The 24954-nt window shown below is 43.0% G+C and overlaps 1 protein-coding gene and 1 long non-coding RNA gene across 3 annotated transcripts in view; both read right to left on the reverse strand.

Moving 5' to 3' along the window:
• Positions 1–2442: 2442 nt before the first annotated feature.
• Positions 2443–13913, reverse strand: LOC115145199 (uncharacterized). Of its 2 annotated transcripts, none has more exons than XM_029686565.2 (5): positions 13777–13913; positions 6877–7192; positions 6231–6497; positions 5960–6112; positions 2443–5551 (listed from the first exon to the last, which is right to left on the reverse strand). In XM_029686565.2, exons 2-5 carry the CDS (start codon positions 7175–7177, stop codon positions 5382–5384), a joined length of 891 nt encoding a protein of 296 aa, XP_029542425.1. In that variant the 5' UTR covers positions 7178–7192; positions 13777–13913; the 3' UTR covers positions 2443–5381. The 2 variants fall into 2 exon arrangements, with proteins under 2 accessions (XP_029542425.1, XP_029542433.1); XM_029686573.2 differs by having other exon boundaries at positions 6877–7195.
• Positions 13914–17036: 3123 nt separating this feature from the next.
• Positions 17037–24954, reverse strand: part of LOC115134549 (uncharacterized) — a 33100-nt gene continuing 25182 nt past the window's right edge. Inside the window, exon 3 of the long non-coding RNA XR_003864336.2 lies at positions 17037–17542. This is a non-coding gene — a long non-coding RNA (uncharacterized LOC115134549). The remainder of the gene's footprint in view (positions 17543–24954) is intronic.

The following is a 24954-nucleotide window of genomic DNA, read 5'->3' on the forward strand; positions in this document are numbered from 1 at the left end:
CCAACTATGCAAACCTGTATGTGGGACAAATTGAGGAAGCACTCATTTACAAAACAGAGACACACACCCTACTTTGTAAAACACTCCTATGGAAGAGATACAAAGATGTCTTTGCGCTCTGGGAAGGAAGTCAGCAGGAACTAAATTAATTCCAAACTCTGCTAAACAAGAGCTCTGAATTCCTCAAAATCCCCATGCAGACTGATGAGAGAAAAATAAAACTACCTGGATTTATGGATCAAAGAGAGTGATGCATTACACACAGAGTTATACACAAAGGCCACAGACCGCAATACCCTGCTGCGTGCGGATAGTATGAATACCCTTCCCCTCAAGAATGGTCTACCATACAGCTAGCTACGCAGGGTTAAATGAATCTGTGGCCACCAGTCAGATTTTGACAATGCTAAGAAAATGACAGATAAATTCAAAATGAGAGGCTACAAGGACAAAACCCTTGATGCTGCAATAATGAACATCTCAATCTCTCAGTTTGCTAAAAAAAACTAAACCGAAGAAGAAAAACAATTCAACAGTCTGTGTGTTCAGAGAAAATGAAAGCGAGTAATCTCTCATCACATGTGAGAAAGCCTACATAGGACAAACGAAAAGACAAGTAAAATAACGCATTGCTGAACACCGCAGCTCAATTAGGTGTAAGACTACTGACTATCAAGTAGCAGCTCACTTTGAAGCTAACCATCCTCTCCCATCAAATACACAGGCATTGAGCATGTTCATCTACCTAGGAAAGGAGGTAAAACTCGAGATCCTACTACAACAGAGGGAGGCCTACCGGATATCCTGTCTAAAAACATTGACCCCTAGTGGTCTGAAAATTGACTTGGATCTCAGGCCCTTCTTAAGAACAATAAGTCTTATAAATTAATATATTATTTCTACGGCTTATTAGCGTACACCCAATATGTTCCCCCTTTTGATGCTTATTATGCATTATGGTTGAACCAACATATTAGATGTAACAAAAATTTTATGAATTTGGAAACAATTCAATATTATACAGTGCATTCGGAAAGTATTCAGCCCGCTTGACTTTTTCCACATTTTGTTACATTACAGCCTTATTCTAAAATGTATTAAATAGTTTTTTCCCCTCATCAATCTACACACAATACCCCACAATGACAAAGCAAAAAAAAAGTTTAGAAATGTTTGCAAATGTGTTAAAGATAAATAACGGTCTCTCCAGAGATGATTGATTGGGTTCAAGTCCGGCCTCTGGCTGGGCCACTCAATGACATTCAGAGACTTGTTCCGAAGCCACTCCTGCATTGTCTTGGCTGTGTGCTTAGGGTCGTTGTCCTGTTGGAAGGTGAACCTTCGCCCCAGTCTGAGGTCCTGAGGGCTCTGGAGCAGATTTTCATCAAGGATCTCTTTGTACTTTGCGCCGTTCATCATTCCCTCGATCCGACGAGTCAGCCAGTTCCCGTCACTGAAAAACATCCTCACAGCATCATACTGCCATCACCATGCTTCACTGTAGGGATGGTGCCAGGTTTCCTCCAGATGTGACGCTTTGCATTCATCAGACAAGAGAATCTTGTTTCTCATGTTCTGAGTCCTTTAGGTGCCTTTTGGCAAACTCCAAGCAGGCTGTCATGTGTCTTTTACTGAGGAGTGTCTTCCGTCTGGCCACTCTACCATAAAGGCCTGATTGGTGGAGTGCTGCAGAGATGGTTCTCCCATCTCCACAGAGGAACTCAGTGACCATTGGGTTCTTGGTCACCTCCCTGACCAAGGCCCTTTTCCACAATTGCTCAGTTTGGCCGGGCGGCCAGCTCTAGGAAGTCTTGCTGGTTCCAAACCTCTTCTTGGGACTATCAATGCTGCAGAATTATGTTGGCACCTTTCCCCAGATCTGTGCCACGACACAATCCTGTCTTGGTGCTTTACGGACAATTCCTTTGACCCCCTTTGACCTTATATAGACAGGTGTGTGCCTTTCCAAATCATGTCCAATCAATTGAATTAACCACAGGTGGACCCCAATCAAGTTGTAGAAACAGCTCCAGGATGATCAATGGAAACAGGATGCAACTGAGCTCAATTTCGAGTCTCATAGCAAAGGGTCTGAATACTTATGTAAATAAGTAATGTTTTTAGTTTTGAATAAATTTGCAAACATTTCTAAAAACCTTTATCACTTTGTCATTATGGGGTATTTAGTGTAGATTGAAGAGGATTTTTTTTATTTAATCCAATTTATAATAAGGCTGTAATGTAACAAAATGTGGAAAAAGGGATCTGAATACTTTTCGAATGCACTGTATTTAAGTTTCACTCAATTCATTTACTATTGTTATTGGTTACACTAATTGCACCGTTTGTCTTCATAACCTGGTTCAAGCATTCATGACATTACCCCGAAGAAGGCACAGTGATGCCGAAACTTTGGTGTTTTACCCAATAAATGACTGGGAGTTGTTATATATAGGTCTTGCGACTCTTTATGTATTTTGATAGCTTACAAATAAAAGGGAGTTAACAATGACAAACATCACAACAGATACATGTTGATTGATTTAAACATGGTTTCATATTTGGTTGGTTTCCTGGACACAGATCAAGCCTAGTCCTGGACTCAACTGCTACTGTTAATGGAGAATCTCCATTGAACATCATTCTTAGTCAAGGACCAGGCTTAATCTGTGTCTGGGAAACTGGCCAAATAAGTGGTAGCCAAAAATCTTGAGTACAGAAAACTGCAAATCATGAGCACACTCACGATATACACCTAATCTGTATCTGTGTAGATGAGCACAGCATCACATTTACATCCCAGTGCCACAGATTTAGCTTATCTGGTATTGCAGAGTGGCGCATTAGGGTTGATTGTCCTGCTGCAGAAGACATGGTTTCAAACCGTGCACGATTTCAATGTGCAGGGCACAGGAGGTTGGTGGCACCTTAATTAGGGAGGACGGGCTCTTGGTAATGGCTGGAGCGGAATTAGTGGAATGGTATCAAGTCCTCCCAACACATGGTTTCTATGTGTTTGGTGCCATTCTATTTGCGCAGTTCTAGCCTTTATTACGGGCCATTCTCCACTCAGCAGCCTCCACTGGTGCAGGGGCATACATCAAGTAGGCTACTCTTAACATCACACACACATAAGATCAGGGTCATATTCATTAGTGCATACTATAGCAAAACGTTATGCAATGGAATAGGAAAATGAATGTTTGTTATTGGGTAAGTTCAGGGAGTCACTCCCTGTTTCGGTTCATTTTCTTCTGCTTGATGTCAGTGAATACGACCCAGAAAAGTGTTCAAACAAAGTATTACTGTCAGGGACGGATATCCTACTGTACAGCAGCAGGGCCTCGTTCAGGTCGGAGTAACGTTACTGAATGTTCAGATAAAAAATGTATTGTGTACAACACGACTGGCCAATATTATACAGTGGGGCAAAAAAGTATTTAGTCAGCCACCAATTGTGCAAGTTCTCCCACTTAAAAAGATGAGAGAGGCCTGTCATTTTCATCATAGGTACACTTCAACTATGACAGACAAAAAAAATCCAGAAAATCACATTGTAGGATTTTTAATGAATTTATTTGCAAATTATGGTGGAAAATAAGTATTTGGTCAATAACAAAAGTTCATCTCAATACTTTGTTATATACCCTTTGTTGGCAATGACAGAGGTCAAACGTTTTCTGTAAGTCTTCACAAGGTTTTCACACACTGTTGCTGGTATTTTGGCCCATTCCTCCATGCAGATCTCCTCTAGAGCAGTGATGTTTTGGGGCTGTTGCTGGCTTCAACTCCCTCCAAAGTTTTTCTATGGGGTTGAGATCTGGAGACTGGCTAGGCCACTCCAGGACCTTGAAATGCTTCTTACGAAGCCACTCCTTTGTTGCCCAGGCGGTGTTTGGGATCATTGTCATGCTGAAAGACCCAGCCACGTTTCAATGCCATTGCTGATGGAAGGAGGTTTTCACTCAAAATCTCACACGATACATGGCCCCATTCATTCTTTGCTTTACACGGATCAGTTGTCCTGGTCCCTTAGCAGAAAAACAGCCCCAAAGCATGATGTTTCCACCCCCATGCTTCACAGTAGGTATGGTGTTCTTTGGATGCAACTCATTCTTTGTCCTCCAAACACGACGAGTTGAGTTTTTACCAAAAAGTTCTATTTTGGTTTCCTCTGACCATATGACATTCTCCCAATTTTCTTCTGGATCATCCAAATGCTCTCTAGCAAACTTCAGACGGGCCTGGACATGTACTGGCTTAAGTATTGGGACACGTCTGGCACTGCAGGATTTGAGTCCCTGGCGGCGTAGTGTGTTACTGATGGTAGGCTTTGTTACTTTGGTCCCAGCTCTCTGCAGGTCATTCACTAGGTCCCCCCGTGTGTTTCTGGGATTTTTGCTCACCGTTCTTGTGATCATTTTGACCCCACGGGGTGAGATCTTGCGTGGAGCCCCAGATCGAGGGAGATGATCAGTGGTCTTGTATGTCTTCCATTTCCTAATAATTGCGCCCACAGTTGATTTCTTCAAACCAAGCTGCTTACCTATTGCAGATTCAGTCTTTCCAGCCTGGTGCAGGTCTACAATTTTGTTTCTGGTGTCCTTTGACAGTTCTTTGGTCCTGGCCATAGTGGAGCTTGGAGTGTGACTGTTTGAGGTTGTGGACAGGTGTCTTTTATACTGATAACAAGTTCAAACAGGTGCCATTAATACAGGTAACGAGTGGAGGACAGAGGAGCCTCTTAAATAAGAAGTTACAGGTCTGAGAGCCAGAAATCTGGCTTGTTTGTAGGTGACCAAATACTTATTTTCCACCATAATTTGCAAATAAATTCATTACAAATCCTACAATGTGATTTTCTGTATTTTTCTTTCTAATTTTGTCTGTCATAGTTGAAGTGTACCTATGATGAAAATTACAGGCCTCTCTCAAGTGCCTCTCTCTCTTACAGGCCTCTCTTAAGTGGGAGAACTTGCACAATTGGTGGCTGACTAAATACTTTTTTGCCCCACTGTAGATAGACATATCAGAATTATGAGTTGTGTCTGAATAGGAAATTGAGTCAGCTCTATCAATTCTATAGTTTTTGAGTGCTTCTTTTTTGTTTTTGAGTGCTTCACCTCACTGAATACACCTGGGGCACATTCAGCAGGGTGCAACGTTGTTGGATGTTCAGATAGAAATATAATATGTAGAACAGACAAGCCTCTCTTACCTGTAGAATAAGGAACCATGTTAGCTCTATTAATGACATTTATATCACCAGTTTCTGAACATTTCCCCTCACCGAATACATGTAACAATAGTGGGAAGGTCAAAGATGCATTGTCCAATCAGAGCAAGATTTTTGGTAATGATGTGTCCACTGTCCAGCCATATCAAAGCAAAGGGAGTTCAGGGGTGTGGAGAAGCTCCTGTCCTTGGTCTGAGTCTCTGAGGGCGAAGACCGTCACACCTGAACTGTATGCTGCGGGGATCACGACATGGCTCATCCTAAACTGATCTTCATCATCATGGTCTTCCTCACGAATCATCTGCCTCAATTGACCTAAGGGAGTAAAGGACCACACGCACACAAACGCACAGGTGTGCACACACACACGCGTCATTGGCCGTCATTGAAAATAAGAATTTGTTCTTAACTGACTTGCCTAGTAAAATAAAGGTAAAATAAAAAATATTTTTAAAAAATTGACATCCTGCTTTGGCAGAACTAAATTGTGTGTTATTCTGAGACAAAGAGTGAGAGAGAGAGAGAGAGAGAGAGAGAGAGAGAGAGACATAGGGCGCCTTCCTGTGCCCAGGCGTTACTGACGCATGCCAGATCTTAAAGTGGCTGGATAGGTATTTTACATAACAGTCGATGACGTGGCACACAACCATTGGTTGATGCATGCAATATCTGAGCAGGGGAACATGACCAGAGTAACAGAGATCAGTGTAATCTCTCTCTCACCCTCCACATCCAGGGCTTTCCAGCGTGGGTCAGACTGGTCGTCTGATAGGCTAGACAGAGGGGCGTCAGCTGTCAATCTCAGCAGCACATCCTCTCGACGTATCAGCAACACAGATTCACTGCAGAGTCGCTGATGCACCTCCCGCTCACTCACTGGGACATAGAATGCATGAAGTCACACAGGCTATACTCTCTCTCACACACACACACACACACACACACACACACACACACACACACACACACACACACACACACACACACGACTTACCCACATCCAGGGGGTTAGTCATATAGACAGTGTCGGGTCCGACCCCAAAGATGAGTTGGTGGTGCCATGCGTCGGGAACCTCCTCTCCCTCTGGCACTGCCAGCTGCATGTTCATGGTGGCCACGGGCACTGCCCCTTTCTGGATCCACTGTGCCAGCCAGGGTACCAGCCTCACCCGCCGGCGAGGGTGGAGGGGGAAGTGGCGTCCCAGCACGCGCCCACCACTGGCCTGCTCCGCCCCAGCTATCAGCTGTGCGTGTGTGGCACCTGTGAGAGGGGAAGAGACAGAGAGGAGGGTGTATCACAGATATACAACAGTGGAAAATAAATACAGAAACACACAAACACGCAAGCACGCACACACACAGTTGTTAACACAGTTAACAGAGCATTTGGTGGTCATGGTTGAGGGCCTGTGGTCCAGTTAGAGAAATGATGGTATAATGAGGAAGTTCTAAGGGTTGTGGTCAGAGTAGACTGCTGGATGAGTGTTGTGTTTGGCTGTTGTGTTAAGTCAAATCAGGGTTGGAGCCAAAGATTCTTGTCATAAATTGTGGTAATTAGGTTAGATTGCTGTCAGGTGATTATTGTGAAAACAGTGCACAGTTGTTAGCTAAAAAGAACAAGGAGAGTAAGCGGTCAATACCAGCCTCGCTCCGGGAGAACAGGTAATCGGGAAGCGGCGCCTCGTTCCTCCTCAGGCACGTCCGCACACACCGGTCAGCCGTCTCGGGTGCCACAATGATGCCGAGGGCCTGTAGGACATCCACTACGGCCGTTGCCCCACAGGCGGACGCTCCTATCTGCATGGTCTGCCTCTCCACTGCCTCCTGGATGGACCATAACATAGCCCCTTGTCCCTGCCTTTCCTCTCCATCTTTGGGACATTGGGATGCACAGCAAGCAGTTTCAGTCTGCTTCTCCTCATGAGGATGCTCTCCCTCCATCTTCACAATCCACACCTGCTGAAAAATGACTTATATGATGATCATATTTATTTTTTAGACTGCATTGCATATTGATATGCTTGACCGATACAGACTCTTATCAGAATCACTGTTATGAGTTGTATCGTTATGCTAGGTCGGTGAGAATCGCACACGGAGCCTTTTGATCTGAATCTACATTTGGGGAATACTGACAAGTAGCCCAATAATAGACTACCTTACAGTACATGTTCTATTTAAAAGGCAAATTGTCTCTGGCAGCCAAAACAGCCAAATATACCATCTAAACTTAAATAGATTCTCAAATGGACTACGGTTTTAGAAAACATATCACATCAAAATAATTATTTCACAAATGCAAAATATGCACTTTACTGTCCACTGTTTTACAGTTGCAGAAGACAGTATTTTTCAGTGACAACAAAGGTGTAATCATTAGTTGCAACTAAAACTAGAGTTTGTATTGGACAAATTCAGGTAGATCCCTCCCCAATTCGTTCCGTTTGCTTCCGCTTAAGAAATGTTTTGCGTCCTTCTTCCGTTTACACCAAGGGTTGGATTCCAAATCATTTCCCAATCGTTTCATTTTTTAACAGAACAATTTTTTGGGTTCCGTTCCAGTACTGTTCCAACCAGCAAAATAAAGTTCTGAACCAGTTTGAACCAAAACAAGTAACGGCTTATATCGTTCCTTACTGTTACTTTTTAAACCTCCAAAATCGTTACATATATTTATATTTTTTCTTCCCGAAAATACAATGGTGTGGAAGGAACGTTCAATGTCTGAACTTCGCAACAAAACAATAATGTCCAACATTTTATCAACAAATTCAAACAACATTAATTTAGAAAAAAGGTTAATTTGTCTCTTATTTTAGTCACACATTACAACTTGTCTCTTGCAGTCACAAAACATATATATATATATATCATAAGGATGTGGTAGCCTGAGCCTACTGGTAATGTTAAACACTTCTCCAATCGTTGTTGAGATTTGATATTCTGCGCAAGACGAGAAGTAGGCCAATGCCACAGATAGGCCTATTGTCAACCAATCATATTTCTTAAATCCTTTCAGCTTAAATTCCAGCTAAACTTGAAGAGGACAGTAGGCCTAACTGCCAAATGTTTTTATTAATGTAGGCTAAAATGTTCAGGGAATGTCCAGCAAAATCATCCGGTTGTCCTGCATTTGGGTCTTTTAAATGATTCCACCCAAGTAGTGATGCGTGAGTAACATCACTGGGGAAGCCAAGCCCCCCCCAAAAGCCAAGCCCACTATAACCTGTTAGTTCATACATGCATTGACACTGTGATATATAGGCCTAAGGCCAAGACAATAAGATGACACAGTGGCAAAATAAATTCAACCACACAATGGTTTCATTACAAAACCAGAGAGCAACATCTGTCCGGTGAAGTCCACAAAACATATTGCATGTAACAAGCAGTTACATGACCTACAGCAAGGTCAAGCAAGGTAATGTTTGACATTTTCGGACTATGAAACAACTATACATTTAGAACCACAGAGAGTTACCGCAAGTCGTAAAGAAAACAGGAGTTGCCGCCACTCTTCCAGCACCATTTCAACTTCAACATCATCTAATCACTTATGCTTAGTCTAATACAGTGACAACTAAACGCACAATGTATGAATGTATGGTTGGATCAGAATCGCAAAAAAAAAAAGTCAAAATTCCTATCTCCATGATGTTTGGTTTCTGATGTGATTGCTCTGAAGCCAAATCCAAACTGGCTTCCTTTGACACTTTTTTTGGCACACTATGACCATTCACAGCTGAGATCACTGACTTTAGCTCAATGCTGGTTGGCTATTATTTAATAAAGGGAGGCCAAATGCTTGCAACAATGTAATACTCTATTTTGACCAGACAGCATCAAATAGATAACTGTTTTGTTCGCTCGGATGCTTTCTCCAGTGAGATACATTCAACTTGTTGAATAACACTTATGAAACACAGAGAGACGAAAGATAAATGATTATTACATTTTTTACAAATTATTTTTTGTTGTAAATTCTTTGGGGAATTCTGGCTTCCCTTGGCATCCATGAATACACGCCACTGGTACCACCAAAATTTAAATGAAAACACTTCTTATCTTTTTGTAGTTAATGAATCCAACGTAAAATGTGATAACTATAGTATCCTTAACTAGCATTGAAAAAGTGAATTATTATTCTCTAATTAAAAAATCAGCACAGATTCTAGTCCCTTGTGAGAATTTGTCTGCCAGTAGGTAACCTGCCATTCATTCTATTGATCAACGTGCAATCACTGGAGAATAAACTGGATGAGCTCCGTTCGAGACGATCTTACCAACAGAACATCTTATAAACTGTAATATATTATGTTTCACCAAGTCGTGGATGAACGACGACACTGGGTTTTCCGTGCATCGGCAAGACAGAACAGCTACCTCTGGTAAGACGAGGGGTGGTGGTGTGTGTCTATTTGTCAATAACAGCTGGTGTGCAATGTCTAATATTAAGGAAGTCTCGAGATATTTCTCCCCTGAGGTACAGTACCTCATGATCAGTGGTGAAAAAAGTACCCAATTGTCATACTTGAGTAAAAGTAGAACTATGTGGGGCCTCTCGGGTGGCGCAGTGGTCTAGGGCACTGCATCGCATTGCTAGCTGTGCGAGCCCAGGCTCTGTCGCAGCCGGCCGCGACCGGGAGGTCCATGGGGCGACGCACAATTGGCCTAGCGTTGTCCCGGTTAGGGAGGGCTTGGCCGGTAGGGATATCCTTGTCTCATCACGCACTAGCGACTCCTGTGGCGGGCCGGGCGCAGTGCACGCCAACCGGGTTGCCAGGTGCATGGTGTTTCCTCTGACACGGCTGGCTTCCGGGTTGGATGCGCACTGTGTTAAGAAGCAGTGCGGCTTGGTTGGGTTGTGTTTCGGAGGACGCATGGCTTTCGACCTTCGTCTCTCCCGAGCCTGTACGGGAGTTGTAGAGATGAGACAAGATAGTAACTACTAACAATTGGATACCACGAAATTGGGGAGAACTTTAATAGTAAATGTACTTTAAATATACTTAAGTATCAAAAGTAAATGTCATTGCTAAAATATCCTTAAGAATCAAAAGTATAAATTATTTCAAATTCCTTATATTAAGCAAACCAGACAGCATCATTTTATTTACGGATAGCCAGGGGCACACTCCAACACAGACATAATTTACAAATTACGCATGTGTTTAGTGAGTCTGCCAGATCAAAGGCAGTAGGGATGACCAGAGATGTTCTCTTGATAAGGTTGTGAATTAGACCATTTTCCTGTCCTGCTAAGCAGTCAAAATGTAAAGAGTACTTTTGTGAGCCAGGGAAAATGTATGGAATAAAAAGTACATCATTTTCTTTAAGAATGTAGTGAACCACGGTGCCGGAGGAGATGGCCGCCGTTTTACGATCTCCTAACCAATTGTGCAATTATGTGTTTTTCCCCAGCGATATTTGTAAATTATTTTGTACATAATGTTTCTGCAACCGTATCTTACGGAAGAAAAGAGCTTCTGGATATCAGCACAGCGATCACTCACCTCGGATTAGACAAAGATTTCTTCAACAACAACAAGCAGGACTCACACGATATTCTCCAAACACCCCACAGGGCAGACATCCCAATTTTTCGCAAAAGGAAGTGAGGCAGAGGACGAAGAGCCGGATGCCTCGTCCGGACCCGCAGAAGGCAGAACTAGGAAAGCTGCCGTTACCGTCAATATTACTCGCCAACGTGCAATCATTGGACAATAAACTGATATCCTACCAACGGGACATCAAAAATTGTAATATCCTATGCTTCACGGAATCGTGGCTGAATGACAACATGGATATTCAGCTAGCGGGAAACACGCTGCACCGGCAGGATAGAACAGCACACTCCGGTAAGACGAGGGGGGGGGGGGGGGGTCTGTGCATATTTGTAAACAACAGCTGGTGCACGAAATCTAAGGAAGTCTCTAGATTTTGCTCGCCTGAAGTAGAGTATATTGTGATAAACTGCAGGCCACACTACATGCCTAGAGAGTTCTCAGCTATACTCTTCGTGGCTGTTTATTTACCACCACAGACAGATGCTGGCACTAAGACCGCACTCAGTCAGCTGTATAAGGAAATAAGCAAACAGGAAACCACTCACCCAGAGGTGGCGCTCCTAGTGGCCGGAGACTTTAATGCAGGGAAACTTAAATCAGTTCTACCAAATCTCTATCAACATGTTAAATGTGCAACCAGAGGGAAAAAAATTCTAGATCACCTGTACTCCACACAGAGATGCGTACATAGCTCTCCCTCGCCCTCCATTTGGTAAATCCGACCACAACTCTATCCTCCTGACTCCTGCTTACAAGCAAAAATTAAAGCAGGAAGCACCAGTGACTCGGTCTATAAAAAAAATGGTCAGATGAAGCAGATGCTAAACTACAGGACTGCTTTGCTATCACAGACTGGAACATGTTCCGGGATTCTTCCGATGACATTGAGGAACACACCACATCAGTCACTGGCTTTATCAATAAGTGCATTGAGGACGTCGTCCCCACAGTGACTGTACGTACATACCCCAACCAGAAGCCATGGATTACAGGCAACATTTGCACTGAGCTAAAGGGTAGAGCTGCCTCTTTCAAGGTGCAGGACTCTAACCCAGAAGCTTACAAGAAATCCCGCTATGCCCTGCGACGAACCATCAAACAGGCAAAGCGTCAATACAGGGCTAAGAATGATTCATACCACACCGGCTCCGACGCTCGTCGGATGTGGCAGGGCTCGCAAACTATTACAGACTACAAAGGGAAACACAGCCGCGAGCTGCCCAGTGACACGAGCCTATCAGACGAGCTAAATCACTTCTATGCTCGCTTTGAGGCAAGCAACACTGAGGCATACATGAGAGCATCAGCTGTTCAGGACGACTGTGTGATCACGCTCTCCGTAGCCGACGTGAGTAAGACCTTTAAACAGGTCAACATACACAAGGCTGCGGGGCCAGACGGATTACCAGGACGTGTGCTCCGGGCATGTGCTGACCAACTGGCAGGTGTCTTCACTGACATTTTCAACATGTTCCTGATTGAGTCTGTAATACCAACATGTTTCAAGCAGACCACCACAGTCCTTGTGCCCAAGCACACAAAGGCAACCTGCCTAAATGACTACAGACCCGTAGCACTCACGTCTGTAGCCATGAAGTGCTTTGAAAGCCTGGTAATGGCTCACATCAACACTATTATCCCAGAAACCCTAGACCCACTCCAATTTGCATACCACCCAAACAGATCCACAGATGATGCAATCTCTATTGCACTCCACACTGCCCATTCCCACCTGGACAAAATTAACACCTATGTGAGAATGTTATTCATTGACTACAGCTCAGCGTACAACAAAGCTCATAAGGACCCTGGGACTAAACACCTCCCTCTGCAACTGGATCCTGGACTTCCTGACAGGACGCCCCCAAGTGGTGAGGGTAGGTAGCAACACATCTGCCACGCTGATCATCAAAAGGAGGAATCTACTGAGATGAACTTGATCAACCAAGTTGATTTCACCTTTCTCTCAATGCCACACACTTGTCACTAATTATCAGGACTTCCCTGACAGGCTCATTCACACCTTTTTTTGTACTTAAATCCTGTCCAGTTTTTTTTTTTCAGTTGTGTGTGTCCAAGTTAAGAGAAAGTTTATTTCCTATTATCCATGTGTATTTCCTTATTTTTGTTATTTGATATATATTGGTTTAATAGTAATCCTTATCACCTTTACCTTTTATGTTATGCAACCTGCTTGGAATGCATCTTCTCTGTTGCAGAACCACACACAAATCCAACTTTACCATGTCCAACCACAAGTCCTCAATAAATATGTGAACTTTGGCACTGTCTCTGCCGTCAGCTTGCTCTCTGACCGGTGCAGAGAACCCCTGGTGACATCTATCCAAGCAGGTTACCCATCTTGGGTTAATTAGACTATTTTTCAGCAGCCATGTTGGAAATGACCGCCAGGGGGTAATGGACTAAATCTGCGATGGCACTTATAGCCAAAAATATACGTATTTCAATATGTCCAAGTTGTGTGGGAAATTTACTGCTGGAATATGGTCAAAATGGCCTCAATATGGCACATATTATGGTCTTACGAGTATCTTATGATCAGAATCGTTGTCTACCTGTGAGGGTTTCTTTAATGAGTAAATAACATTACAAAGTAATTTTCATTTTGTTTGAATTTATTTTAACCTATTTTCTAACAGGAAATCTGGATGGCTGGTTGACTGACCGGCTTCCCAGACTGGCTCCAATCTTTAGCTAATGTCCATTAGGCTATCTAGTGTTAGTGTACCAAGTGTGAAACTTGTATCATAAAATGGAACAATTATGTCACCTATCCCTGGACTATACCGTAAAATAGGCGCTAAAGCTAGTTTGAGTCTATGAATGGGTTAACTGACACGTGACCGTGGTAGCTAGCTACTGTATAGCAAGCTAATCTTATCATCAAGAAGTCCCAAAGAGAAGTCTTCACAAAACCGAATGTAACGTAATTTTTTTTTAAAGGACACTAACCTTAACACGAAACTAGATTTGCTCTGCTTCCTGATGTCTGCACTTTTACTATAATTGCAGAGTATGCAATGACAAGAAAAAGCAACTGTTCTACATGCTATATTTAACGTTGTTTCCGGTTGGTTCGGTATATCCTCTGCCTGGATTGGACGAGAACATTTCCATGATGTATTACTATTGGTAGACAAACATGTCAATCACTCATGGCACGCAATGAATACATATTGGAGAGTAGTTGTCTGTATCTACGGCAGCGAATGAGAGGGGTGAACACCATGACCACACGAGGGCAGTGATGTCCATTATTTTCCAGGTAAGACATTTCAAATCACAAATGACTGTCAACATAAAAGTTGAGGGATACTTTTAATACCTTCACTTTCATCCTCAGACTGACCGTTACAAGAACTGCATTTTGTTCGCGGGCAAAACACGTTAACAGGTATGTTTCTGCATTTACTTCTGTTCAATGTCATGTGGAGGTAAATTATTTATGAATGATTAAATCAAGAATAACAGCATTTATGAAGTCCATCTTTAACAATTTCTTGATTCAATTAATGTTGTCATAGAAAGTTGCACCTCTACATTCGCAAATGTTTGTGTTTCATTTGAAAGTTGTTTATGTATGACATAGTGTTGTAAACCAGGTTCAATATAGCCAGTTAAATTATACGGGCAGATTCCAGGCTAAAAGTACATTAACAATGTCATTATACAAACACTTGTATGTATTATGTTTGTTTGTTTGAATTATTGTCTTCATTATCTCCATTATTTTGCTGTAGGTTTAACAAAAGCATGTGGACAGTAGTTGGCCTCTGTGTGCCCCACTGGTAAGTCTGTTATATTCTGCCATACAGACATGTAAATAATTCAGAAAATAGGGATTGAAATGGATCATATTGTGAGAATTCCAGATATGTATTTTTCAACATAGCACCAGTACAATTGCAGGCTAAGCACCAAAACAGAACAGGTTGCTCCTTGGTTTTCTATCTTTTTTTCAATAAACCCCAGAAGCCTTCCTAGATGTGGTCTCAAATTCAGAATATCATAATACAATGAATCATACTGTTGCGATCTTTGCTACATGGGCCACATTATAATTCCCACCAAGTGTTCGCGACCCGGGTTTGCTTCCCTTCCCCGTGCTCACTACATTGGTGTCAGAAGTAGGATGGCGGTTGTGAGGCCATCAGAACGCAAGGCCCGGACGTGTGAGGGGGCTGAGTAGTCGAATCATGGGTACGTGCCATCCCATTCGGAGGGGCAGTGTAACGAGCCAAGTTGCAATCCCCACAAAGTGAGTTAACCCTATTGGAAAGATGAGTTGGGTGTTTGCCTTTCATGCCAGTGACTCAGGTTCGTTTCCCTGTCCCACCATACCCTACAATACCATTGGTAATACAAAGTAGGCATACAGTCTATCAAACGTTGAAGGTTTGGCCTAGGTAGAATTGAATTAAAATAGACACAAATAGACTCTGGAAAAGAAGAAGGGACACCTGACACAGCCACAAGACCACAAATTCAATCCCAAATACGTGCCAGTAGTTAAACCACATATGTACCTAGTAAACATGTGGTTGCAGAAAGCACATTATATGTGGTGCCAAGATATGAAGATGTCTCCTTGAAATGTTATGTAAACACAGACACTAGCCACCATCTCCCAATGAGGTTTCGAGGCGGCACTTAAAAAGCTATAGTGTACCCCTACAGACGGGCAAAAAAGCCTTATCTGAGGAAGGGTAGGGGGAAATTGCGATACTATTGTTGCCGATTGTACCTGAACTAAAACGTATTCTTAAAATGGTGAGCGAATGTGTTTTCAGCACTTTTATCTCCAAAACTAATTTTCAAAAGGATCTCTTGTCCATTTGCAGCAGAAATAGTGATCAATATGTTTGGAACATCGAATCACAATATGTTTGGAACATCAAATCGCAATAAAATCACAGTATCGAATCCTAATACATATAGAATTGTGATACACTATGTATACAAAAGTATGTGGACACACCTTCAAAATAGTGGATTCAGCTATTTCAGCCAAACCCGTTGCTGACAGATGTATAAAATGCAATCTCCATAGACAAACATTGGCAGTAGAGTTGTCTTACTGAAGAACTCGGTGACATTCAATGTGGCACAGTCATAGGATGCCACCTTTCCAACAAGTCAGTTTGTCAAATTTCTGCCCTGCTAGAGCTACCCCGGTCAACTGTAAGTGCTGTTATTGTAAAGTGAAAATGTCTAGGAGCAACAACAGCTCAGCCGTGAAGTGGTAGGTGACACTAGCTCACAGAACGGGACCGCCAAGTGCTGAAGCGTGTAAAAATCTTCTGTTCTCAGTTGCAACACTCATTACCGAGTTACAAACTGCCTCTGGAAGCAACTTCACCACAGGTAGCTTCATGACGCCATTGGACTCTGGAACAGTGGAAACACGTTCTCTGGAGTGGTGAATCACGCTTCACCATATGGCAGGACAAATCTGGGTTTGGCGGATGCCAGGAAAACGCTACCTGCCTGAATGCATAGTAACAACTGTAAAGTTTAGTGGAGGAGGAATAATAGTCTGGGGCTGTGCTTCATGGTTCGGGCTAGGCCCCTTAGTTTTACTGAAAGGAAATCTTAACGCTAGAGCATACAATGACATTTTAGACAATTCTGTGCTTACAGTTTGGAGAAGGCCCTTTCCTGTTTCAGTATGACAATGCCCCCGTGCACAAAGCGAGGTCCATACAGAAATGGTTTGTCGAGATCGGTGTGGAAGAACTTGACTGGCCTGCACAGAGCCCTGACCTCAACACCATCGAACACCTTTGGGATGAATTAGAATGCCAACAGTGAGCCACGCCTAATCATCCAACATCAGTGCCCGACCTCACAAATGCTTGTGGCTGAATGGAAGTAAATCCCTAAAGCAATGTTCCCAAATCTTATATAGCCCTTTTGCCAGAAGAGTGGAGGCTGTTATCGCATGGGGGACCAAATCCATTTTAATGCCCATTATTTTGGAATGAGATGTTCGACAAGCAGGTGTCCACATACTTTTGGTCATGTAGTATACATATAGAATCTTAATACATATGGTATTGACACTATATTGTGATAATATTGTATCATGAGGTTCCCGGCAATTGCCAGCCCCAATCTGAGGAGCTTGTGACGTAGCATTTCTCTTCTGTCTAAAACTGTCAAGGATATGAGACAGATGTTTTTTTCCAATTTATTTATTTATATATAGCTGATATATCAAAGTGCTGTACAGAAACCCAGCCTAAAACCCCAAACAGCAAGCAATGCAGGTGTAGAAGCACGGTGGCTAGGAAAAACTCCCTAGAAAGGCCAAAACCGAGGAAGAAACCTAGAGAGGAACCAGGCTATGAGGGGTGGCCAGTCCTCTTCTGGCTGTGCCGGGTGGAGATTACAACAGAACATGGCCAAGATGTTCAAATGTTCATAAATGTCCAGCATGGTCAAATAATAATAATGACAAGTAGTTGTCGAGGCTGCAACAAGTCAGCACCTCAGGAGTAAATGTCAGTTCGCTTTTCATATCTCTACCGCTCCTGCTGTCTCTAGAGAGTTGAAAACAGCAGGCCTGGGACAGGTAGCATGTCCGGTGAACAGGTCAGGGTTCCATAACCGCAGGCAGAAAGGTTGAAACTGAAGCAGCAGCACGGCCAGGTGGACTGGAGACAGCAAGGAGTCATCATGCCAGGTAGTTCTGAGGCATGGTCCTAGGGCTCAGGTCCTCCGAGAGAGAGAAAAAAAAGAAAGAGAGAATTAGAGAGAGCATACTTAAATTCACACAGGACACTGGATAAGACAGGAGAAATACTCCAGATATAACAGACTGACATTAGCCCCCCACACATAAACTACTGCAGCATAAATACTGGAGGCTGAGACAGGAGGGTCAGGAGACACTGTGGCCCCATCCGATGATACAGGGCCAAACAGGCAGGATATAACCCCACCCACTTTGCCAAAGCACAGCCCCCACACCACTAGAGGGATATCGTCAACCACCAACTTACTACCCTGAGACAAGGTCGAGTATAGCCTACAACCCAAGGGGGGGAGCCAACCCCAGACAGGAAGACCACGTCAGCGACTCAACCCACTCAAGTGACGCACCCCTCCTAGGGATGGCATGGCAGATTACCAGTAAGCCAGTGACTCAGCCCCTGTAATAGGGTTAGAGGCAGAGAATCCCAGTGGAGAGAGGGGAACGGCCAGGCAGAGACAGCAAGGGCAGTTCGTTGCTCCAGAGCCTTTCCGTTCACCTTCACACTCCTGGGCCAGACTACACTCAATCATATGACCTACTGAAGATATGAGTCTTCAATAAAGACGTAAAAAGGTTGACATGGGTAGGCAGACCATTCCATAAAAATGGAGCTCTATAGGAGAAAGCCCTGCCTCCAGCTGTTTGCTTAGAAATTCTAGGGACAATTAGGAGGCCTGCGTCTTGTGACCGTAGCGTACGTGTAGGTATGTACGGCAGGACCAAATCGGAAAGATAGGTAGGAGCAAGCCCATGAAATGCTTTGTTGGTTAGCAGTAAAAACCTTGAAATTAGCTCTTGCCTTAACAGGAAGTCAGTGTAGGGAGGCTAGCACTGGAGTTATATGATACATTTCTTTGGTTCTAGTCAGGATTCTAGCAGCCGTATTTAGCACTAACTGAAGTTTATTTAGTGCTTTATCCGGGTAGCTGGGAAAGTAGAGCATTGCAGTAGTGTAACCTAGAAGGCCAGAACAAAAGCATGGATGAATTTTCTGCATCATTTTTGGGCAGAAAGTTTCTGATTTTTGCAATGTTACGTAGACGGAAAAAAGCTGTCCTTGAAACGGTCTTGATATGTTTGTCAAAAGAGAGATCAGGGTCCAGAGTAACGCCGAGGTCCTTCACAGTTTTATTTGAGACGACTGTACAACCATCAAGATTAATTGTCAGATTCAACAGAAGATCTGTTTGTTTCTTGGGACCTAGAACAAGCATCTCTGTTTTGTCTAAAAGTTTAAAAGTAGAAAGTTTGCACCCACTTCCACATCCACCTCCTTATGTTTGAAACACAGGCTTCTAGGGAGGGCAATTTTGGGGCTTCACCATGTTTCATTGAAATGTACAGCTGTGTGTCATTCGCATAGCAGTGAAAGCTAACATTATGTTTTCGAATTACATCCCCAAGAGGTAAAATAGTGAAAACAATAGTGGTCCTAAAACGGAACCTTGAGGAACACCGAAATTTACAGTTGATTTGTCAGAGGACAAACCATTCACAGAGACAAATTTATATCTTTCCGACAGATAAGATCTAAACCAGGCCAGAACTTGTCCGTGTAGACCAATTTGGGTTTCCAATCTCACCAAAAGAATGTGGTGAGCGATGGTATCAAAAGCAGCACTAAGGTCTAGGAGCACGAGGACAGATGCAGAGCCTCGGTCTGACACCATTAAAAGGTCATTTACCACCTTCACAAGTGCAGTCTCAGTGCTAAAATGGGGCCTAAAACCAGACTAAAGCATTTCGTATACATTGTTTGTCTTCAGGAAGGCAGTGAGTTGCTGTGCAACAGATTTTTCAAACATTTTAGAGAGGAATGGAAGATTCAATATAGGCCGATAGTTCATTTTTTTTTTTTTTTTTAACATTTATTTTACTAGGCAAGTCAGTTAAGAACAAATTCTTATTTTCAATGACGGCCTAGGAACAGTGCCTGTTCAGGGGCAGAATGACAGATTTGTACCTTGTCAGCTCTGGGATTCAAACTTGCAACCTTTCAGTTACTAGTCCAACGCTCTAACCACTAGGCTACCCTGCCGCCCCATTTTCTGGGTCAAGGTTTGGCTTTTTCAAGAGAGGCTTTATTACTGCCACTTTTAGTGAGTTTGGTACACATCCGGTGGATAGAGAGACATTTATTATGTTCAACATAGGAGGGCCAAGCACAGGAAGCAGCTCTTTCTGTAGTTTAGTTGGAATAGGGTCCAGTATGCAGCTTGAAGGTTTAGAGGCCATGATTATTTTCATCATTGTGTCAAGCGATATAGTACTAAAACACTTGAGTGTCTCCCTTGATCCTAGGTCCTGGCAGAGTTGTGCAGACTCAACTGAGCTTTGGAGGAATACGCAGATTTAAAGAGGAGTCCGTTATTTGCTTTCCAACGATCTTGATCTTTTCCTCAAAGAAGTTCATGAATTTATTACTGCTGAAGTGAAAGCCATCCTCTCTTGGGGAATGCTGCTTTTTCGTTAGCTTTGCGACAGTATCAAAAATACATTTAGGATTGTTCTTATTTTCCTTATTTTCCAAACATAGAGGTTTGGAACTGCTCCCTGCTCATCGCCTCTGTCACAGACGAAGGAACTTACACACATTACTACAAGACTTCCACCACTCCACTCATATACGCTAATGTTATTCTTACCATCGCTGGTGAGTGATGCCGGTGCCGTTCCCTTCTGTCTGAGTAGTTTTCAATTGCTTCTTTAATGTCATACATGAGAGATTTTGGCTGAATAATAATGAGTAATATCTCTAGTTAAAATTAGATTCTGCTTCGTTTCATTTGTCGTTGTTCATTTGAATGTTCAATCATTCCCTCATCTCATCACTGCATGAAAAGAGGGATCTACAGTATGATTATGAAATTTGGGGAAATGTACCATATGTGCAGAGATTTTACTTGTGTCCACCAATCTACAACTCAAAACACAAGTGGTAAATGACCTGGAAACATTTCTCCCCCCCCCAGTGTCCACACCAGCAAACTACAGCACACGTCTACAGTGTCCCATCAGTGAAGGAAGCTCTGCTCATGGAACATACCACTGTGAGGCCAGTGAGGGGTATCCTGAAGGGACACCCGAGTCACCAGGACAACCAAAGGGGTCTCTGAGCAGCACTCGCACCCGAGAGCACAGTGGTGAAGTGTGTGGGAGAGTACCCGCGACTACTAAACATCTGTTACCTGCCTGACAGGGAAGCCCAGTGTAAACATGACTGGTCACGTTCCAGGTCGTCTTTATTGCAGCCGCACTGCACAGATTAGGGTGAGGTAAAGAACCCCTGCTTCTCAACATTACTGTTACTTGCCAGTGGATATAAGGCTGTGGACATGTTCCAGGTTGTCTTTGTTACAGTCGGACTGAGTAGAATAAGTAATCTACAAATAACTACTCATTACGTGATTTAAGATAAGCAATTATACACCTTGCCTTGCTCAAATTGATCACCTCAAACACGTTGCATGACTGTGGTCACCTTCTAGGTTGTCTTTATTGCACTTGCGCTGCACAAATTACTACATATGGAGCAGTGTTTAGCGTAAGGGGGAGAAGGGCCTTTGTTAGGGAGGTGACCAAGAACCTAATGGTCACTCTGAATGAGCTCCAGAGTTCCTCTGTGAAGAAGGGAGAACGTTCCAGAAGGACAACCATCTCTGCAGCACTCCACCAATCAGACCTTTATGGTAGAGTGGCCAAACGGAAGCCACTCCTCAGTAAAAGGCACATGACAGACTGCTTGCAGTTTGCCAAAAGGCACCTAAAGGACTCAGACCATGAGAAACAAGATTCTCTGGTCTGATGAAACCAAGATTGAATGCCAAGTGTCACGTCTGGGGGAAACCTGGCACCATCTCTACGTGAAGCATTGTGGTGGCAGCAGTTTGCTGTGGGGATGTTTTTCAGCGGCAGGGACTGGGAGACTCGTCAGGATCGAGGGAAAGATGAACATAGCAAAGTACAGAGAGCTTCTTGATGAAAACCTGCTCCAGACCTCTCAGGACCTCAGACTGGGTCAAAGGTTCACCTTCCAACAGGACAAAGACCCTAAGCACACAGCCAAGACAGTGCAGGAGTGGCTTCGAGACAAGTCTCTGAATGTCCTTGAGTGGCCCATCCAGAACATCTCTGGAGAGGCCTGAAAATAGCTATGCAGTGACACTCCCCATCCAAGCTGACCGAGCTTGAGAGGATCTGCAGAGAAGAATGGGAGAAACTCTTCAAATACAGGTGTGCTAAGCTTGTAGCGTCATACCCAAGAAGACTCAAGGCTGTTATCGCTGCCAAAGTACTGAGTAAAGGGTCTGAATACTTATTTACATAAGGTATCTGTTTTGTTTTTTAAATAAATTAGCAAAACATTTTTTTTTAACTGTTTGCTCTGTCATTATGGGGTATTGTGTGTAGATTGATGAGGAAAAACAACAGTTTAATCCATTTTAGAATAAGGCTGTCAGGAAAAAAAATCAAGGAGTCTGAATACTTCCCAACTGCACTGTATATCCCTTCTGCTCAGAAGAGAAAATGCAGATTATCCATCCAGATGAGTGGCCACCATCTTCCCCATTCTTGGCTGTGGTTGGAACAATGACGGTGTTAATAGGACTGACAACATTACTACTGATGGTCAAAAGGTGACAGCAATATCACAGCTCAAGTGTAAATACAACAATTCTCCATTCTCTCCTACTAAAATGAAATGGTGCAGTTATTGTTGTGTTTTATTAATACGAAGACATGTTTGTTTTTTTAACTAACCACCTTAGAACCTCATTTGTCACATGATTCACCTACCAAAAGGTACATTTCAATAGGTGGTGCAGGTCTCCACATGACATTTTCAGAGTTGCTCCTCTGTCCTGACCAACTGTGTTTTTCTTTGTTGTCTTTATGCAGGGACCGGCGGCTGCTGATCCACAGAGGAATACACAAGCCCCTCTAGGAACATGCTCGATTCACCTATCCTCTCACGAGGATGCACGCACACAGACCCTTCTGTCCTCATCCATTTTGGATAGTGTGTCTGGGAGGTGCATAGGAGTGTCTGGGAGGTGCATAGGAGTGTCTGGGAGGTGCATCGGAGTGTCTGGGAGGTGCATAGGAGTGTCTGGGAGGTGCATAGGAGTGTCTGGGAGGTGCATAGGAGTGTCGTTGCAACCTCATCTGACTACAGAAAAATCACTCAAGCTTTGTCATTCAAGTTAAGTTTAGTGATAAAAATTACTTTTGTGGTACTACAGTATTTGGGTAAACTGTCATTAGTATGAAGTTATATTGTTTTGGCTGGGATTCAACTCGCTCAGTATTCAAAACAGGTACTATAGGTTGTGTTTGGGACGGCTCTCTATTTTTCTCTGTACCAATAGGGCAGGAAATGTCTACTTTGCGAGGATTTCAAAGTCCTACTTGAGTTGTTAGTTAGTGCTTATTGTATGCAAACTTTTGGAGTATGTGCATAAATCCTAATGTGTGGCCAATCTGATAAGACCGGGTATATGTAACTGAGATTAGGTCATATCATAAAAAGTGTGTTTTTGTCCAGCCAAATACAAATATGAGAAACATTTGGATGATGCATCTAATTCCACATCTATCTCAGTAGTTTCATTGCATATTGTCCAGAACAATCATGATTGTAAAGAAGATGAGACAATAAATGACAATTTAAAGCCCAGCTGGCTCTTGTCTGCCTCTTTGATCCTTATTACATTTACATTTACATTTAAGTCATTTAGCAGACGCTCTTATCCAGAGCGACTTACAAATTGGTGCTTTCACCTTATGACATCCAGTGGAACAGCCACTTTACAATAGTGCATCTAGGTCTTATGCCACATGTAAGTAAAGTAAGCCTTGTCGGAGCCTGTTTCTATAGTGGGAGGCATCTTGGTCTACAAGTACATATACACCCTATGGACGCAGGTTGACATTTGTTATGAATCTTGCCCTGGAGGCAGAACTGAGCAGTTTCTACTAGATGGGCCAGCTGCCAAGTAAAAATTGGCTATCTCATAAAAATCTATAAAAACAAAAATTAGGCTTTTTTGATCTTAATTTAAGGTTAAGCATTAGGGTTAGCAGTGTGGGTGAGGTTGGGTTTAAAATCTGATTTTATGACTGTGGCTGTGCCAGCTAGTGACCAATAAATGCCAACCTGCCTATGGACAGGACACAGTGCTGAGTGCCAAGCAGAGAGGCATTTCATAACTTGACTGGGGATCAAAACCCTAATCTTCCAATCTTAGGGCAGACACTAACCACAAGGCCACTGAATTGGTTGGTATGCCACATGTGCCAATCGTATTTTATGTACGAGTTCGATGATGGTTCTTGTTCCAACAAAAATGTCCCACCCATCACAACTGATTGCTCAATAGTTCATAGCAATACTCTAATGCCTTACATAGTGATGATTGATGACTATTATTTGGGAAAAGCAACGTACTTTTGTATACAGTGGGGCAAAAAAGTATTTAGTCAGCCACCAAATTGTGAAAGTTCTCCCACTTAAAAAGATGAGAGAGGCCTGTAACTGTCATCATAGGTACACTTCAACTATGACAGACAAAATTTGAAAATAAATCCAGAAAATCACATTGTAGGATTTTTCATTAAATTTATTTGCAAATTATGGTGGAAAATAAGTATTTGGTCATCTACAAACAAGAAAGATTTCTGGCTCTCACAGACCTTCTTTAAGAGGCTCCTCTGTCCTCCACTCTTTACCTGTATTAATGGCACCTGTTTGAACTTGTTATCAGTATAAAAGACACCTGTCCACAACCTCAAACAGTCACACTCCAAACTCCACTATGGCCAAGACCAAAGAGCTGTCAAAGGACACCAGAAACAAAATTGTAGACCTGCACCAGGCTGGGAAGACTGAATCTGCAATAGGTAAGCAGCTTGGTTTGAAGAAATCAACTGTGGGAGCAATTATTAGGAAATGGAAGACATACAAGACCACTGATAATCTCCCTCGATCTGGGGCTCCACGCAAGATCTCACCCCGTGGGGTCAAAATGATCACAAGAACGGTGAGCAAAAATCTCAGAACCACACGGGGGGACCTAGTGAATGACCTGCAGAGAGCTGGGACCAAAGTAACAAAGCCTACCATCAGTAACACACTACTCCGCCAGGGACTCAAATCCTGCAGTGCCAGACGTGTCCCCCTGCTTAAGCCAGTACATGTCCAGGCCCGTCTGAAGTTTGCTAGAGAGCATTTGGATGATCCAGAAGAAGATTGGGAGAATGTCATATGGTCAGATGAAACCAAAATATAACTTTTTGGTAAAAACTCAACTCGTCGTGTTTGGAGGACAAAGAATGCTGAGTTGCATCCAAAGAACACCATACCTACTGTGAAG

The sequence above is a fragment of the Oncorhynchus nerka genome, linkage group LG2 (assembly GCF_034236695.1).
Source record: "Oncorhynchus nerka isolate Pitt River linkage group LG2, Oner_Uvic_2.0, whole genome shotgun sequence".
NCBI lineage: Eukaryota > Metazoa > Chordata > Actinopteri > Salmoniformes > Salmonidae > Oncorhynchus > Oncorhynchus nerka.

Coding starts and splice junctions, on each gene's coding strand:
- LOC115145199 (XM_029686565.2), bottom strand. CDS start 7,177: ATGGAGGGAGAGCATCCTCATGAGGAGAAGCAGACTGAAACTGCTTGC. Junction 6,113..6,230: donor GACTAACCCCCTGGATGTGG/GTAAGTCGTGTG, acceptor TCTATGTCCCAG/TGAGTGAGCGGGAGGTGCAT. Junction 5,552..5,959: donor GAAAGCCCTGGATGTGGAGG/GTGAGAGAGAGA, acceptor TTACTCCCTTAG/GTCAATTGAGGCAGATGATT.